Raw genomic sequence first — 20,023 nt, forward strand, 5'->3', positions numbered from 1 at the left:
CTCTTGTTTAAATTCAATAATATACCCAACAGTGAGAGAGACATTGGTTTATAATGGAGAGAACAGATAAATTGCATCTACAGAGCACAGAACTATGCATTCATTTGAATTTCAACACTAATTTTATTCATCAAAAAATATAAATATTACAGTTCAAATGACTAGAATTCACAAACATGACATCATGTGACACAAAGGAGCCAAGCCCATAAATGTGAGGTAATGTATAAAAAAACAAATCTAAGTTCCATTCTAAAACCTGCAAAAACATATATAACGTATATGTCTCACCAAACTAAAACAAAACTAAATGAAAATTGCATATAAAGTTTACATTTTGTCACATTTTGCTCACAAATCAAGACAAAAAGGGTCCTGGTATAGGATAACAAACCGGCAGTACGAGGGGTCCTGGTAGGAGAAGAGGCTCTTGGTTGTGGTTCACGTGAAGAAAAGCTACACTTGGTGTGTCTACTTTGGGACAGTATACTATCTTTTAGGTAGGTCCAAAGCAGGGTGACAACAGTCAAACACTCACACACACACACACACACACACACACACACACACACACACACACACACACACACACACACACACACACACACACACACACACACACACACACACACACACACACACACACACACACACACACACACACACACACACACACACACACACACACACAACTGCCAAACTGTTGTTTGGTTCTCAGTGAGAGAAGAGAAAACATCCACACATTTATTTACATCTGATTGTTGGTCTGTCTTAGACCAAGTCTCAGACCAAGCAACCTTGGGCTGTGTAGCTACCTGGCCAAATCACTAGTCCAAATATCTGATGCTTCTGTCGATTGGCCAATATCTGTGTAATACAAGTGCCATTGCCCGCAGTAGGCGAAATACTAGTTTTTTTTTTCAGAATTCACTTCCGTTTGTGCTAAAAGGGGTCAGAGGCCGGTTTCTCCATCACGGAGTGCAGAAGCAATGGGTAAAGACAATTTGACATTTGGACTTCTTTCTTGGCCAGGTAGATTTGCAACCTGAGGATCTACCAAAGTTTCACATACTGACTGATTCTGGTCCCAATCCCGAGCATTCCTTGTAAAGGTGCGCGTCAAATCACAGTTGTCCTGCCCTCTGTGGGTCGAAAAAGTTCTCCGTGGCTCCGAGTCAGGTCCGACGTCACGGCCGTCAACGGGCGAGCTTGGTTAAGCGGCCTTCTCAGTCGGAACAAAAGGCAAAATGGCGGAGGACCAGTCACGTGAATTTGGCATTAGCTTAGACTAAAGATACAGAGGATTTGTCATGTAGATTGCCTAGATTGTTTGCAATGTCACTGTTCCATCCTTGCCATCTTTATTGTAGGCGTTAGCTAGCCAGCTGGGCTACATTTCAGCACAGAGGCTGAGTGTAGGACTAACGAGCTAGGTGGACAATCCCTGTGTCCCGACACCATACTTTATAGCGTGTTTTGAGTAGGACAAGGAAACGTAGGAAAACATTACTAAGACATAGCAGCCTTTAAATGGCGGCAACTAAAATTCCACGTGGCGAAAGGGGAAAGGGCTAATAAGTCCAGGTAATGAAAACTCCAAATCACATCTGTCGGGAGCTGAATTTACCCATTTCATACTACCTGCCAAAATAGAATTCTAGGATTAGTATACAGTAAATTATATATACTGTATTGTATTAGGACTGTATATAGTATGGAATTGGGACACAGCGTATATCATCACAGTTAACGGAGTGTAGCAGCAGTGAAATACTGTATAATACGACTATCTTGTTTCACTCTGAGGTTCTGGCTATCATTCACAGTTCACCCTCCCAGCTGAACGGGCAACAAACCGGTGGGAGGAGTTAGCGTTTAGGGAGAAAAAATATTTGTCATTGTTTCTTTCAAAAGTGGGGAGGACAAAAAAAAAACGCTCGTTTCTATTCTGGTTCTGTCTATTTCTCCTTCCATCTTCCAAGGAATCTAAGCATCTTAAAAAAGGAATATTGCATTTCCACTAATAGGATCTGGTCCTTGTGCTCCTAACTAGTGGTTGATTGTATAGTGTTGCTAGGCTCTGGTCCTGTCTTGTGCAAAAAAGAGGGGGCACAGCTCAATATGAATTATCACCGACAGGGTTTCTGGTTCAAGTCCCTTCAAAACAAAAGCCCTCAAGTCATTTTCAAGAAACTAAATCATATAATTTGGTAGCCTGGCATTGGCCAGACTGATAACGTGGATCCACTCTCACGTTCCTCCCCGGTATGATACCGGGGAGGAACGTGAGAGTGGATCCACGTTATCAGTCTGGCCAATGCCAGGCTAATAATTTGGTGTTATACGGACAACAATCTCCGCTGGACTGGGATCTAGTTTGACTTTCGCTGGTCCAGCGGTCCCACTGGTCCACCAGTCAGACCTCCAGGCCTTGTGTATGCAGGAAATCTTCCAGTTCGCTGAGTCGTTCGATCAGCATCACGTCCAGGTCCACCTCGTCACCTCGGCACCTGCGGGCCCCTCGGTTCCGAGGGCCCAACACTCGAGGGATCCCTGGAGAGAGAAAATTCACGTGAGAAACAAAAAACATTCACCCCAACCATTCATTGTCAGTCAGTAGGGCTGTCACGATTACAAATTTAAGTTGACGATTAATTGGCACTTAAATTATTGCGATTAAGGATTTAATTGTGTGTTTGGCCATTGAACATTGGAACATATGAATACAAATAATTTCTGTTTGCCTTTTATGCTTCGTAAAAAAAAATTGCACAAGGCAGATATGACAAATAACTTATTACTTACTATATATAAAAATAAATTATTGACATTTAATCATTTTATAAAATAAAATAAAAAAGTAAAAATAGCTGATCTAACAAGCTAACAATATATAACAAGTTATAAGCTCGTAGATCAGCTATTTCAGATTTTTTTAATATTTGAAAATGTGAGAACATTTTTCAACATGGAAACGATTATGAAAAAATCCATTGTGATTATCTCAAATAATTGCGATTAGACGATTATGTAATAATTGTGACAGGCCTAATTGTCAGTGACTTCGTAACTGCTGAACAACAAATCCCAGCTTGCCTTGGGTGGCACGGGCTTTCCTCTTCCTGGGCAGAGTGAAGTCCGGGAAATCTAGAACACGCTTCCTCTTCTGATGTCCGATGCAGACTAAAGAACCATTTCTCTCTCTTGGCTCCTCAAAGATGGTCTCCAGACTCCTGAACAAAGGAGACAGACAATGGGCCTCATTTACAAAGCGCGCATATGCTCAGATTTGATACTATTTGAAACTATCGTATACGCGTATACGAGAGTTTCCACGAGCATAGTCATTATTCTTTGTACGTGAAGCTCCAAGGCACTCGTACATGGCACAAGACATGGTTGGCTGTTGTTAGAATGCCGTATTCGTCATGCCAAATCAATTCCAATAGTGCCACTGCCAAACAAAATGTTTATATGCCCAACATTTGTCAAAACATTTAAAACAAAAAACTAAAAGAATCTGAAGAATCTATTGCTTGTTTTGATCCATATTCTATCAGGTAGTGGTGTTCCAGTGTGTCCTGCATTCCAGCATCATTGTTTTTTTTACCTCAGCAAAGGTGAGCAACTGTTTAGTAGAAAAGGCTTTAATATCCTGCCATGCTTTATTAGCCTATAGTATTTATTTGGTATTCTGTGACATTAAACTTTCAATACTTTATTCATTCCTACGTTCAACTGATCCATCGCCCGAGGCACTCACTTGACAAATAAACCAGATCTATAAGCTGTCAAAGCGTTGCAATGGGAAGTGCTGCGAGCTTGCAGATCTGTTCTTTTTGACTATGGATGGCGTTGGAAGTTGTGCTAAGGAGCGCTTTCATTTACCAGTTGGTTTGACGTTGGATATTCCGGTTGCCTTTTATGGTGTTAAACGGGGCGTGGAACAATGCAAATATGGCTCGCATGAACACGCATTTGATTTACAAACAGGTGGAATTCATCATCTGATACACCTCTACACAGACTTTCATGAATCCCATGTCGGTCGTAGCAAACCTACACTAAAATATAGTCGAAAAAGCTTTGTGGAATGAGGCCCGATGACTTTTAGGACATCCCAAGTTTGGTAATTGTAGTTTTTTGCTGACCTGTTGGACGCTGGAGATTTGTAGTTCTTGTTGGTGTAAATCTCTTCCAGACTGAATTCTTTTTTCTTCAATCTGGAGAAAGAAAAACAAACAGCCATCAAATGTATAGTATGCTGTTGTGGCCAATGAATATTATAGTTTACTCTTGTGCCTAATGTATATTATACTATTGTCTAATATGTATTATTATTCTACCATTGTCTAATGTATATCATATGCTACTGTTGTGTCATCATTTTAATAAAATCATAATAAAGATAATCAAATAGTGTGTCAAACCTTTTGGGTTTGGGCAGGCCCATGGGTGTCAAGTTGGTGTCAGGTTTCGGAACTACCTTCCTTATCCTGATCTGTGATACGCACTTAGAGCTGTCAATCAAAGCAGGCTGCTGAGAGAGAGAGACAGAAAGAGAGAGAGAAAGAGAGAAAGAGAGAGAGAAAGAGAGAATGAGAGAAAGAGAGAAAGACAGAGAGAGAGAGACAGAGACAGAGAGAGAGAGAGAGAAAGAAAGAGAGAACCAAACCCTTATTAGACTGTCTCGCATCCCCACCTCTCTGCTACTACATACTGCATAGCAATGGGCGGTACACATACCCCTCTTCCAGAGCCGCGCGTGCTGGTGCCACGTCCGTGGAGTCCAGGGTACTTGGTGCTGGTCAGCGCCAAAACAGAATGCGTCGCCGATTGGACGAGGGCCTTGGGGCTGTAGTGGGATGGGGACAGGCTCCCCGGGCTGCGATTGGCCCGTTCAGTCACGCTACGGGTTCTGTGTCGTCGCCGGATCGTCAGGGAAGCTGCGGAGCTGAGACAGGAAGGGGAAGTGTTTTTTTCTTTTTTTTCATATGCATGTACAACACAGCTGGCTAGTGACACTGCAGGCAGTCCAATTCTTGTAGGACCTCTATTGCTGAAATATTCCAATGAACAATTATTATTATTAACTTCATATCTAAATTCATTTGAAGACCAAACTAAGCTCACCTGGTGGTGGAGGGCTCTTGTCCAATTGGCCGGTTGTATCTAGAAAATACAAACCAACAGCATTATCATGATTATTATTATCACCATCTGTATTGCTATGATTACTGCACCAACTCTGCGTTTTCATGTTGAAATAAGAAAATCTCTACTAGACCGGGAACGCATCGGTGTCATTTTAAGATTTATTTGGCCATTCAAAAATAGCAGATATTCAAGGTCATAGCGCGGCACCGAGTGCAGCGCTATGACCTTGAAGAGCTGCTATTTTAAAAAAAATCTTGAACATTTGTGCAAATCTTTGAATATATATATATTTCTAAAGCGAACATTTTGTAACTTTGCTTCTGGAGGTCCCTGGAACAAAATATTTTACAAATGTTTGCTCTAAAAATATATATATTAAAAGATTTGCACACATTTTCACGATTTTTCAAAAATAGCAGATCTACAAGCGCTACAGGCTGCGCTATGAGCTTGTATATCTGCTATTTTTGAATAGCCAAAGAACTCAAAAAATGACACAGATGCTTTCCCGGTCTTAAAGGGTTCATATCAGTAGTAATAGTAGTAGTAAGAGAAGACGTAGCAGTAGCAGCCATAGTAATAATACACATAATGCACACCTGTGGTCGTTGTCCAATCCAGGTGGAGCCGTGTAATCTTTGAGAGGGGGGCGGGGCTTGGGCCACGACGCGCACCCCTCTATGACGCGACACCGCAGCATCTCCACGGCGGCGGCAGAGAGCCGCGAGAGCAGGGGGTGGAGCCAGAGGCGGGACGCCCTGGACTTGGATGAGAGCGCCGGCATGGCTTTCAGGAACCGCAACTTGACGGAACCCCGTCGGCGCCCCAGCGATATGGAGGCTTTCCAATTGCCGCTCAGCAGGTCGGGCATTTCCCATTGGCTGTTCACAGTTTTGGAGGCGTGGAATTGGTGGCTGGAGGTCGTCAGGTCCATGTTGCCGAGAGACTATAGCAGGACAGAGGAACAGTGGTATAAAGTAAGTACATTTACTAATGTAGTACTGTACCTTTTGAGGTACTTTTACTTTACTGGAGTATTTCCAGTTTTCAGTACTTCTACTCCACTACATCTCAGAGGCAAATTATTGGTACTTTTACTCCACTACAATTATTTGAAAACTTTAGTTACTAGTTACTTTGCAGATATAATATCTGCAAATATAAATTATGATATTATAAAACATACATTAACCACTTTAGCCCTATTTTATACCTAAGCTATTTGAAAATAGCCGATCTACAAGCTCACAACGCATCGCATCGCGACACGTTGTGAACTTGTAGATCTGCTATTTTCAAACATTGTAGTACTTTAACTTTTGGTACTTTAAGTACATTTTGATATCAATACTTTTTTACTTTTACTCACGTAAATTATGAATTCCAGACTTTTACTTGTAACAGAGTACTTCTACATTGCAGTATTGATACTTTTACTTAAGTAAAACATTTGAGTACTTTTTCCACCACTGTGGAACCAACATTATAACACTGTGGTTGTACTGGGAAACTCTCACACTAACTAACAGCACACGACTAAAGCGCAACACATACTTTCCGACATCCCAAAGTTTTCTTCAGAAAGGGAGAGGTGATATATAACAACAAGTTCGGGAAGCCTTTCCAAGCGGGGAGATTTTCCGACGTCGGAAGGAGTATGTATTGCGCTTACGGTTTTACTGGGAAACTAACACAGTAGAAGACTATGGTTTTACTGGCCAGTAACAGACAGTAGAGGTCTGTAGTTGTACTGGGCAGCTCCCAGTAACAGAGCTGACCAGTACACCCACAGACAGTAGAAGACTATGTTTGCGCAGCTCCCAGTAACAAACAGTAGAAACCTGCGGTTGTACTGGGAAGCTCCCATTAACAAACAGCAGAAGCCTGCGGCTGTACTGGGAAGTTCCCAGTAACAAACAGCAGAAGCCTGCGGTTGTACTGGGACGCTCCCAGTAACAAACAGCAGAAGCCTGCGGTTGTACTGGGACGCTCCCAGTAACAAACAGCAGAAGCCTGCGGTTGTACTGCTAGCAGACAGTAAAGGAGTAGAGAGGAGTGGAAAACAAAGAAATTGAAAACAAAATACGTTTTTACGTTCTGACCTTGAGGTTGCTGTATCCCAGACAACTCCCTTTTAGCTGACTCTTCCTGTAGGGCAGAGGGCAGATGAGACTATCAGAGGGAGACCTTAAGAGAGAGAGAGGAAACAAGAGAAGTAATGCTGACTGACTGATATGTCTGGTGACATCTAAATTCAGTGACAATTGTCTAAAAACTGAGTAAAGCAATGACTATGAGGCCTTCCTTCATATGGGATGACATCAGGATTGTTTGTCAAAGCAGTGGGCGTAGGTTTGTCGTTACTGCTGCTTTTCTCTGGCCTCCAAGCCCATTCAATTAATTTAGATTTCCCCACACGTATCAGTAGGCAGAGATATCTAATCATTTGGCCACGCAAGACAAGTCTCTCTAGCCATTGACGGAGATCTCCGTCTCCATTTTATTATTATTTTTCACACAGAACCAGGAGATAACGTGATCCAAAGATTTACTGCTCCATTCACTTCCTGCTTAAAGTATTTGGGAAATAACCTGTAACTTCTCTTAAGCTCTTGTATTTTGTGGCAGTAGTTAAACTTGTCTTTCATTGGCTGCTGTAGTTTGTTGGTAGTAGTTAAAGGAGTAGTTCACCCCAAAAATGACTTATTCTCTATTAAAGGTGACTCTTTGATAACCGGAGACCCCCGGTTATCAAATTATTGGCTCAGGAATGCGATAAAAACTAAAAAGTCTCCATGAATTCAAGGCTTTATGGGGTGTGTAATTGATAGAGAATAAGTCACTTTTTGGGTGAACTACTCCTTTAAGCTAGTCTCTGTTTGTTGCTACCTGTGAGTCGGGCTCTTGCATCCCACCACCCGACTAGCAGTCTTTGCCAACTGCAGCAGCAGTGCTGCGTGGCCTTCTGGGTAATCTGATCCCATCGTCACCAGGAGGTTCTTGGATGAGCCGTTCCTCTCGCCGGCCATCAGCTTGGAGCCGGCCATCAGCTTGGAGCCTTCCGAATGGCCGAAAATACTTAGAGCCCTGCCCGAAGATTGGCTGCTAGGTTCCGGATGCGTTGGTTCCCCTTGAAGGTTGCGTAGGGTCAGACACGGGGCGGCCCGACCCTCCTCTCCACCTCCCCTCGGGAGCGAGACCCCCATACATCGCACAAACCTCTGGCCTTCTCCCCTGATCGAATCCTCTCCTCCTCCTCCTCTTCCTCTGCTTATTATTTCCCTTCTCGAGATGCCACCTTGCGGTTCACCGGATGACGGTACGTCCCGTTTCCCACCTCCTCTCGTCCGGGTTAGAGGGAGCGAGGTAGCGAGGGGTGAAGGGCAGGTGACGGGAGGAGTCGCGCTCGGCTCCTCGACACCCGAGGAAGCGGAGCCGCAGGACTCTGTGTCGCTTAGCACAGAGCGGACCAGCCAGGCGAGGGCGTCCCTGCGTCCATCGTCCTCATCGCTGTCCGTCACAGGGGAGAAGCCCCGCTCCTTCCGCTCCGTGGCGTACGACCCCAAGCGACCTTTGCCCTCTGCGCTATGGGCGGGAGCGGATGTAGGCGGGGCCGCGAGGTGAGGGAACGGGCGCAACTTGTGGTCGTCGGCAGGAGGAGCAAGGTTACTGTGTGACGGGGTGGAGCTTGGAGTCCCGGCCAAATCGTCCTGGTGGCCTGTTCCCCAAAAAGAAAAAGAAAAAAATCAACAATTAGGAATATAGCACAGTTCTGAATCTGAACAGATGCTGTCTAATGTATGGTTTACTGTCTGAATGGATGTTGTATCCAATTTATGATCTACTGTCTGGATGGATGTATCTAATTTATGATCTACTGTCTGGATGTTGTATCCAATTTATGATCTACTGTCTGGATGAATGTATCTAATTCATCCAGACAGTAGATCATACTGTCTGTCTGTCTAATGTATAGTCTAATTGAAAACCCAAATGAAAACATCCATTCGTATTGTCCGTCTAATCACACCCAGGCTCACTGGTTTGAAAGTGAACAGGAGCAGTGCAGAACAATGGCCCTGTTTTAATGGTGCATGTGTGTTAACATCTAATTAATAGGTTACTACTATTTTTCAACCACAGTTAACGAGAGGAAAAGAGACACAGTTATTGAGAATGACTTTGGGAAGAGATGTACAGAATCAGAAAGGGAAGAATACTTTTTTCGTCATGCCTAATGTAAAATAGATTTCTCTCATCTGAAACACCTACAGCGATGGCGAAGAAATGTAACAACACTTGCTGACTTTATGGGCGGCCATATCTGAATGGTAGAGAGAGGCCCCCTGGGAAACAGAAGGTCCCTGGGTTGTGTTCCGAGCCGGCTATGTGTCGAAGTGTCCCTGTCCGAGCAAGTCACTTACAGCCCTAACTGCCCCTCCGCAAGTGCTCATCATAACCATCTGAGCAGTCATCAGCTGGGTGAAGCTTAAATACAATTTCCCCTGTGGGACTAACAAGGAAAGGTCTCCCTTTCTGACAAACCACAAATTATTTAAAGTGAAACTTCTCTGATTTTCAAAATCTTAATCTAAATCCAGCAATAGCATGGCAAAACATATCCTAGGTCTTCTCCTGTGTATTCTGCCAAATGCTATCGTCGCAAAAGCATGGCGTTGCCCATTAATTTCATATCGAATCATGTGAATCTCATGATTCACATGGTACCGCCGTGACTCCGTCCTCTATGACGTATCCATGACATATGACTCCTGATTTGGACACGGTTTCCAAATCCTAATTTCGAAACCACAATCACAGCCCCATTGACTTCAATTATACAATTAAATATAAATATTTCAAATAGTATAAACAATATGTTTGGCAGTGGGGGTGTGGATCTCTACCGTGGTTTGCTAGATTAGCTCTGGACACACTAGGCTCCTGAAAAGTCAAACAGAATTCTACAACAAGAACTGCATCAACTGCCAATCGCAACTCCAGTAGGCGCTCAAACATCAACAAGTCCACCTCGTACAACAGTATTGTACCAGATGTGCTCTGGCAGGTTTAGCTGTTGCTTTTATTGATTTTATTGATTTTAATACATAAAAAAGGTGCACAGACAAAAAAGGTACCCAGACTAACAAAACAACAAAAAAAGAAGGGTGGGGGGATAAAAAGAAAAGAAGGATAGAAAAACTGAGAGGTTATCCCAACAGACAGGTAAGTTTAGTATAAAAATAAAAACAAGAAAAAACACAAAACTGCTAAAACGATTAAATACATACAAGTGGGCATGCATACAATCGTGAACATAAATGCATGCATACACATAAGAGAAAGGATGCAGAAAACAACTAGACATGCACTTAACACATCGGGTGCCAAACCGTGCTAAAAACCGTTTTTCAGAGAGTAGCGCTTAGGTGCCGAACACGGTAAAAACCGTGTCATCAGTCTTTTAGTTTTTTTTGTTTTCTTCCACAAGGGGGGGGGGGCTAGCGCAGCTCTGGAATCACCCACGGTGACTCTGAGAAGGAAGGGACAGATGGATCACCGTGCCAAAAAACATGGCTCCCCGTCCGCTCCCGTTCTATCTCCTTGATAAAAACCTCTGTATCTCCTTAACTTTTTACAGTGGGGAAAACGAGTCATTTTCGATGGGCGATTACTTCGTAATGGCCACTCGCGTGAGAGATGTTATTGTTTCAGGCGTTAGCCAGGACCATCGATCACCGTACGTACACGCAGCAGATGTGAAATGGTTCGGTTATGGAATAGGCTTGTGAAGATGTCTGACTAGAGACTCACAAAAAAGATTTTTAACTGGGATTTTAGATTTGGTCACTCTTGGACAAAAGAATTGAGATCTTTATTTTATTCAAATGATTTGTTTTTCATTTTTCAAAATAAGTTAATATGTGACGTTCACAAAATTAGAAGTACAATGTTTTCCAGATATAAAGAGCGATGGTATAATGATAGATGGTATAAGCCCAAGTTACGAACCTATTGTCTCATAAAAGACAGGTACATTGTAGAACCGTATGTAAAGTATAATTTAAGCAAAAGACAACGATCTCTATGTGCACAAATACGGTCAGGAACACTACCATTAGCCCTGGAGACTGGCAGGTTTAATGCCACTCCAGAGGAAGAGCGATATTGTCTGTTTTGTGAACTTGGGGAAATTGAAAATGAGGTACACTTTTTGTTTTATTGCTCAAAGTATGATGATATAAGAGAGGTATTTGTTAGTAAGATGTCTTCTATTTGTGGAAATTTCCTTGAGTTAGATGATTATGAAAAATTTGAGATATGTTTTGTTAAAGGAGTTTTTGTTGTGGCAGATTTTATTTGTCAAGCTTGGGAGAGAAGACAGAACAGTCTGTATAATTCTGAGGTATAATTCTGAGATGTAATTGAATGTACTACGTGAATATATTGTAAAAAACATGTTATAAAGCGTAAAATGGTGTCTTATAAACCCATGAGGGTTGGGCACTTTGTGTGCAGGACACAGGAAATAAAATTATCTATCTATCTATCTATCTATCTATCTATCATCCATTGTTTGCGTGTGGGTGCTCGCCGTGGAGTCCACAGCTATAAACAGCACAGCGTTACAAACGGTGAGACTCTGGCACTCAAAGTAATCTGTTTTAATAAAACGCTGGCACCCGTTGTGTTAATAAAAAGACGCAATATAACAAGATAAATAAGGTCATTGTCAGAGGACAAAGGGTCATGAGAGAAAAAACCCAAATAGAAGTAAAATAAATAGAAGTAAAATAAATCACAGCATATCAAAAGTTTGGAATAACATTTGCTGTTGCTGTTTCTGTTCAACTGCCTGTGTTGCTGTGATCAAGGAGTCACAAAACTCATAGGATCCTTGATCTAAGCTGATGTCAACTGAAGCGTGATGGAAGAGCTGCTACCGGCGGTGTCGAGCTCTCTGAAATGTGCAACGACTGTGTGGAGAATCTGGTGTTTCAAGTTCTTTTTTAATACCCTGTCAGTCACAGCAACTCTGCTGTTCAAACACCTGCATTTGGAAGTTGCTCCAGGAGAGTCTGTAAAATTCTCGTAATACAAGGAAGCTGTGGCCGTGTAACTAAAATGGCTTGAAATCTTCAAATTCATGTGCACTGTTGTTGTTGAGTTGTAGTAGGAGGAGGCCAACTTGGTGTCACACAGCTTGCATTTGTCGTTTTTTTCATATGTTCTTACTTCTTCTGCCAATCTCTCCATCTTTGCAAAGCTGAGTATCATGTGACAGTCAGTGTGTCTGTGACACGTGTTTATGTGTTTGTGTGAGAGAGAAAGTTTAAATGTAATAAGTTGTATAATTGATAATAATAATACTATTTTTGAAAGAAAGCTCCATTGGGTAACTCAGGGAATTAGCTGCAGTGGTGGAAAAAGTACTACAATGTTCAAAAGTATAAGTATCAATACTGCAATGTAGAAATACTCCCGTTCCAAGTGAAAGTCCGGAATTCAAAATTTACTTGAGTAAAAGTACAAAAGTATTGGTATCAAAATGTACTTAAAGTACCAAAAGTAGAAAGTACTCATTATGCAGAATGTCCCATTTCACAAGTTTTCAAATGTATAAAAATCCTTTGAAAATAGCAGAAGCTCACAATGCGTCGCATCGTGACGCATTGTGAGCTTGTAGATCGGCTATTTTCAAATGGCCCAAATGTATGTAGGGCTGAAGTGGTTAATGTATGTGTTGTAATAATAATAATAATAAAAATAAATTGTAAAAAAAACAATAATTGTAGTGGAGTAGAAGTACAATATTTGCCTCTGATGTGTAGTGGAGTAGAAGTAACAGTACGAAAAACTGGATATACTCCAGTAAAGTAAAATAAAATAGTAAATAAAAAGACCTCAAAATTGTACTTAAGTACAGTACTTGAGTAAATGTACTTAGTTACTTTACACCACTGATTAGCGGTACTGCACCCTGCTGTCTCTTTCTAAATCAGCTCACCTCTCCCAGGTCCAGGAAGGGAACGCGTGCGCTTGGCTTTCACACGGCTGCTGCTGCTGCACAGGCGCTCCACCTGGTTGGACAGCTGAGCCAGGTCTTTGCCGTGGGCGACGCCCTGTTCGCACAGGTGCTCCACGCGGCGGTCCAGCGCCTCCAGACGCTGCGATAGCGGAGTGAGCGCGTCCGCCAGGAACTGCTTGAACTCGGCCTGCTGCGCTGTGAGGAAATGATGGAGGGAGGCAGAGGGAGGTGAAGCGGGAGGGAGGGAGGACAGAGGAGGCTGGACGGGAGGTGCGGTCGAGGGGAAAGGAGGGGAGGAGGTGGTGGTCAAAGGAGGAGAAAAGGAGGAGGTGAAATTCCACGGAGGAGCTTCGGTTACTTTCCCTGGAAGGACATAGAGGAGGAGAGGAGGAGGAGGAGAGAGTAGGAGACGGAGGAAAGAGTAGGAGAAGAGAGAGGACTGTTAGCTAAATAACTAACAATTTAAACAGCTATTTGGCTGATTTTGAACGTTAGTCCTAAATGTAAATCGAATGTACAGTTAGGCAATTATTTTTGCATAATCGTCATAATCGTTTCCATGTTGAAAAATGCTCACACATTTTTAAATATAAAAAAGCAGAAATAGCAAATCTACAAGCTTACAACGTGTCGTAAGCTTGTAGATCAACTATTTCAGCTTTTTTTTTTACATGTATAAATGTATTAAATATGTCAATAATTTATTTGTATATTTAAATTATACTACCCTGTGCAATTTTCTATTACGAATGTTCAATGCCAAACACACAATTAAATCGTTAATCGCAATTAACTTAAATTTGTAATCGTGACAGCCCTATGTATAGTACACGTTTGTAAACCTGAAGTGAGTGAATGAATCTAATGTACATGTTCGTAAATCTAATATATGTTTGTAAATCAAACAAACATGTTCGTAAATCTATCCCCAATCCCCAATTCTAACATACTGTACGCATTTGTGAATCTATTCTAATCTATTTACATAATGAAATATAGCAATACACTTTAGATAATTTGTCTAAGTTGCCCCCAAGTATGGAACTGTAACACTTCACTTACCTTGACCGTCCAACGTTGGCCTCTTCTGGTTGGCTGAATGACCGGTCGACGGTCTTGCCGATTGGCCACTCTGACCGGCAGGCGGTAACCTGCCCTCCGCCGGGACCAGAAACGATTTGATGTTTTGGATCGACGGAGCGGTTCCGAGCCGACTGTGTTCTTGTCGCTGGGTGGCCGTTTTGAGGGGAGCGTGGAGGTGATGATGAGCGTGGGTGGGGGGCGATGTGAAATTATGGAACACACCTTTGGTTTGAGCGCAAGGGTCAAACGAAGACGCCCCCGACTGTTTCCGGCGGGAACTGCCGGGAACCGCCTCCGATGTGCGAGGATTATCGTGAGAATTGGACTGTGGGAGGTCCTTGTTCTTCGGCTTATCACTGGACCAAGCTGCGGGCTGCGGTGCGGCCGGGCGCCGGGCCTCTGGATTGGGCCGAGCCGAGCCTTGACCCTGGAACTCCTGGCGGAGACAAAGCGCCGTCCCGCGATGCATCTGTGAGTGAGGATCGGTCCGGACGACAGGGTGCATCTGCAGGGGAGGAGCGGGGTGAGGCAGGGGGTCCGGTCTCTTTGGGACCCCTCCTCCGGACTCCGTTGATGATGGAGACAGCATGGGGGACGCTGGAGGACAGACAGACGGATGGTTGGAGTTCAGGAATAAAGAAAATGAATAGGAAGAGTGAGAGAGAGTTCATCTACCAGTGTCCACTGGGAGCTCAGCTCACCAGTACAACTAGAGTCTTCTACCATGTAGTAGACTCTACAGTGAAAGAATGGACCAGTGGCCACTGGGAGCTGTCCAGTACACGGCCATACTGTACTGCTTGCAGTGGTGTAAAGTAACTAAGTACATTTACTCAAGTACTGTACTTAATCACAATTTTTAGGCATTTTGACTTTACTGAAGTATTTCCAGTTTTCAGTACTTTTCACTAAATCTCAGAGGCAAATATTGTACTTTTACTCCACTACAGTTATTTGAAAACTTTAGTTACTTTGTAGATTTTTATTATTATTACAAAACACACTAACCACTTCAGCCGTATATATAAATCGGCCATTTGAAAATAGGAGAAATGTGACGCATTGTGAGCTTGTAGATCGGCTATTTTCAAAAGTTTTTTTTATACATTTTGAACTTTGAAACGGGACATTCTGCAAAATTAGTACTTATACTTTTGATACTTAAAGTATATGTTGAAACTGATACTTTCGTACTTTTCCTCAAGTACATTTTGAATACAGGACTTCTACTTGTAACAGATCATAGCTGCATTGCAGTATTGATACTTTTACTTAAGTAAAACATGTGAGTACTTCTACAGAGGTAGAATGTACCAGTGGCCACTGGGAGCTGTCCAGTACAGTACAGCTTGTTATAGCAGCAGCACACTAACATGAGACAAAGGGGAACCGTCCCATCATGTTGTTATCACATGTTATTCTGTGGTCTGACAAAGCACATTGTAGCACCACAAAAGCACTGTGTAAGCCAGGCTGATCCTGGATCAGACACACACCTCGGGTCTTTAAATACAAATAGTGGAGTGTGATAGTGGATTCATATGCCTTGCACCAGTTAGAAGTACTCTCTGTGTGTGTGTGTGTGTGTGTGTGTGTGTGTGTGTGTGTGTGTGTGTGTGTGTGTATACATATAGACACACACACACACACACACACACATATATATATTATATACGTATGTACGTACGTACACATACTGTACATACATACATACATACATACATATTATATGTGTGTGTGTGTGTGTGTGTGTGTGTATATATATATATATATATTATATATATATATATATAAACACACACACACACACACACACACACACACACACACACACACACATACACATATACATATACATATACATAGATATATAGAGATAGAGATAGAGATATAGATATAGATATAGATATATATATATACACATTATATATATATATAGAGATTGACATATAGAGATATATAGATATATATTTAAAGGGGGCCTTTAGCAAACGCTAGTAGCAGTAAATCTGCACACGAACACGCACGCTCGCTCGCCGTCACGCGCGCACACACACACACACACACACACACACACACACACACACACAAAGTAAACAACCGATTTAAAAGGAACAACAACAGCGACAATGAAACCATACACACCTCCGTTATGGTGGAGAGATGAATGGTTCCGAACTGAAATAAATCAAAGATCCGTCATTTTCTGGACATCTTCACAATTCTTCTTGTTCTCCTCACTAGTATGTCCTGTCCACGTTTTCAGAATAAAAGTCGTTCAATGTCAAAAATAGAAAATCCGTAATGAAGAGCTTGTCAATGGTGGGAAAAAGTACTCACATTTTGTACTTAAGTAAAAGTATCAATACTGCTATGTAGAAATACTGCGTTGTGAGCTTGTAGATCGGCTATTTTCAGTGGTTAATGTATGTTTAGTAATAGTCAAAATCTAAAAGTAACTAGTAGTAACTAAAGTTTTCTAATAACTGTAGTGGAGTAAAAGTACAATAGGCTATTTGTCTCTGAGATGTAGTGGAGTGGAAAAAATTGGAAATGCTCCAGTAAAGTAAAAAATACCTCAAAACAGTACTTGAGTAAATGTACTACTTACTTTACACCACTGGTCGTTATTCTCTTGACTTCGTGCAAGAAAATGTCAAATTGAAAATGAACGATTCGATTGAAAAAAGTAATTCCACGGGAAAAAAGGGGGGGAAAACGAAATGTTATTTTTGTTTCATGTTTATTATGCGTCGCATTGTTTCCTAAACAAACAAACCGTCGAAACAAATGCTCTTGTTGTGAACGATTTACTTTAGATTGGACGTAACTGCTTCCGGTTTGGGACCCATGGCCGAAAAAAAGGTTTTCCACGACAGTTTTCAGCAGTAAAGACACGTTTTATGGCTGTTGCTAAGTTACCAGTGATTCTGTTCTGTGACGTTATAAGCGCGTTATTATAATATATTTACAAATACTGCTGCTGCTGCTGCTGCTGCTGCTGCTGCTGCTACTACTACTACTACTACTACTACTACTACTACTACTACTACTACTAATAATAATAATAATCATAATAATCATAATAATCATAATAATCATAATAATATAATAATCATAATAATAAGGGTAATAATTAAAAATAAATTAATAATAATAATAATAATATTGATTGATTGAATACTTTATTAAAAGTTTGCAAAAAAAATGCACCGTGGCATAGATTTATACAAAAGGATGCTAAAAGGATAACCCAGATAAGCCCTCAGGGCGTGTTTTCATTAAGGTCCTGTATTCAATTCATCGAGAGTCGAGACATTTAAAGACAAACAATAATATACAATAATATGCACAAAAAAAACATCATATGCACGACAAGTAGTAATAAGAAAAAAATATATTTACAGTAAACAGTTGGGGGGGAGGGGGGGGGGGTAAATTGCAGTTACAATTTGCAGCCAGCCTGAAGTGCTCTTTTAGAGCGCTTTTGAAGGAGTGTAGGAGTCACACTATTTTTATGACTGTTGGTAGAGCATTCCACATTCTGGTGGCATAGCAGTAGAACGAATTTGACCAATTTTTGGTGCCGAAACTGGGTTCAGTGAGATCAGTGAGGCTCCTTCTGGTGTTGTGCCTGTGTGTCTTTTATTGAAGTAGTCTGACAGGTACATGGGTATCCCTGTTTTCTCGCGTATGTTCAAGACCAGGCCCATTGCAAGTTGCTTTACTCTGTCCTCTACCCTGAGCCATCCCACCCTATAGCATCATGAGCAGGGGTTAGGTGAGTTCTGGGTTTAAGGCCTTTAACCTGACCAGTTTGTTTTGGGAGGTCTGCAGTTTTGTTTTTAATGCCTTTGAGGTGCTAACGTACATCGAGGAGCATGCCTAGTCGTATAGTGACATCAGAATCAGCTTTATTGTCACATCACATGTTTACAAGTGGGTGAAATTCATCGTATCGTTATCCATTAAAAAAAAGAAACGGAAGAAGAAGAGGGGGGGGGGGCAAAAAAAAAAGTGGGAAAGGAGATCAAACAAGAGAACAAAAAAAACAAAGCAAGTTATCTACATATTTACACAAGTCCTTGAGATAAGATAAAAAGGTGCGTGAGCATAGCAGCAGATGTATACTGTGCATGACATACTTATGGGTGTTAGTTAAGGTGCTTAGAAAAAACACACAATAAAAAGACAACATTCAGTGCGTTGTACATGGGATTAAGGTGTCAGTGTGTGTCGACCACATAATCCACATAAGGTAGACTGACACTCGCATAATCCGCAAGTAGGTCCATGAGGAAGAGCAAAGAAAAAAAAGTCAAGTCACTTGTCCCTGGTATAATCCACAGGTAGGTCCAGAGATAAATCCAAGTCACTTGTCCCTGGTATAATCCACAGGTAGGTTCAGGGAAGAGCAAAGGTCCAAGCCCAGCCTGACAGCACCGCCTGTCATCAGGCTGCTGAACAAGGCCCATGCCAGATGATGCCACAATCAGCTCCTTGGTCTTGTCGACGTTAAGGGCGAGGTTGTTCTCCCGGCACCAGAGTGCCAGTGAGTTGACCTCATCTCTATAGTCAGACTCGTCATTGTTGACAATTCGCTGTCACTGTCGTGTCGTCCGCGTACTTTATGATGGTGTTGGAGTCATGTGTGGCTGTGCAGTCATACGTGTACAGGGAGTAGAGGAGAGGGCTCAGCACGCATCCCTGTGATGCTCTAGTGCTAAGGGTCAGGGGGTCAGATGTGATGCTGCCCATTCTCACCACCTGATGTTGTTTGGACAGGAAGTCTTGTATCCAGTCGCACATTGGATGAATGCTCCTGCTAGTGTCCTCAGTGTGTTCCTACTGACCACTGAGGAGGTTAATACAATACTACTACTAATAATAAGGTGTTTCCAAACGTGACATTTGACACAACACTCGCTAGTGTCTCTTAAGGTTTTCTTTTCTAAAATGCAATTGACCACAGAATATTTACCTGTCACCACCTGTCTCACCTCATTTGAGATTGACAGTACAGTAAACTGACTGAGTGGACATTACCCCAAACTGGGGGGAAAAAATGAAAAAAGTAGGTCCTTGTTTGAAGGCTTTTCTTGGTTGTGAATTAATACAGTCTTTATTTAGCTTGTCTCACTGATAGCAGTGTTGATGGGACAGTTATGAATCTAGAATTAAAGTAGGTTGATCTGGAATCTGCATCTACAGCAGTTCCACTGTCTAGCTGCCTACTGTGAGCCTACACACACGCGCGCGTGTGTGTGTGTGTGTGTGTGTGTGCATGCGTGCGTGCGTGTGCGTGCGTGCGTGCGTGTGCGTGCGTGCGTGCGTGTGCGTGCGTGCGACGTGCGTGTGTGTGAAAATGACAAAGGCTGTCCTTTTTGTCGATTCGATTGCATTTCTATGCTGAAGTTTTTACAAGCATTTCTTTTGTGTGGCTTAGGGCTCTAAAAGCAAGTCAGTGCATTCATTTGGTGGTTTCAAAGAGTTTTATGTCCTGTAAATGAACTGTGGAAATGGCTTTTTACAACAAGGGCTCCAGTTCTTGGGCAACATTGCGACTTTCACTTTAGTACTTTGACTCAAGTAATGGGGTTGTGTACTTTGTCCACCACTGACCCCCTTGTAGGAATACGCTTCTCGTGTTGCCAAAACAGAGTTATTCTCTCTCTCTCTCTCTCTCTCTCTCTCTCTCTCTCTCTCTCTCTCTCTCTCTCTCTCTCTCAGTATTTCTCTCAGTATTTCTCTCAG

At 42.2% G+C, this 20,023-nt stretch overlaps 1 protein-coding gene across 3 annotated transcripts; it reads right to left on the reverse strand.

The window, feature by feature from the left end:
* Positions 1-2,334: 2,334 nt before the first annotated feature.
* On the reverse strand, positions 2,335-16,535 carry LOC308087467 (uncharacterized protein). Of its 3 annotated transcripts, none has more exons than XM_080431349.1 (12): positions 16,415-16,535; positions 14,249-14,866; positions 13,166-13,549; positions 8,047-8,875; positions 7,260-7,305; positions 5,757-6,103; positions 5,134-5,172; positions 4,747-4,954; positions 4,431-4,540; positions 4,152-4,223; positions 3,097-3,233; positions 2,335-2,553 (listed from the first exon to the last, which is right to left on the reverse strand). In XM_080431349.1, exons 2-12 carry the CDS (start codon positions 14,856-14,858, stop codon positions 2,417-2,419), a joined length of 2,919 nt encoding a protein of 972 aa, XP_080287475.1. In that variant the 5' UTR covers positions 14,859-14,866; positions 16,415-16,535; the 3' UTR covers positions 2,335-2,416. The 3 variants fall into 3 exon arrangements, with proteins under 3 accessions (XP_080287475.1, XP_080287474.1, XP_080287473.1); XM_080431348.1 differs by having other exon boundaries at positions 4,431-4,537; positions 7,260-7,344; XM_080431347.1 differs by having other exon boundaries at positions 7,260-7,344.
* Positions 16,536-20,023: the final 3,488 nt, after the last annotated feature.

This window comes from Gymnoscopelus braueri, assembly GCF_963280865.1.
Source record: "Gymnoscopelus braueri genome assembly, chromosome: 1".
NCBI classification, from domain to species: domain Eukaryota; kingdom Metazoa; phylum Chordata; class Actinopteri; order Myctophiformes; family Myctophidae; genus Gymnoscopelus; species Gymnoscopelus braueri.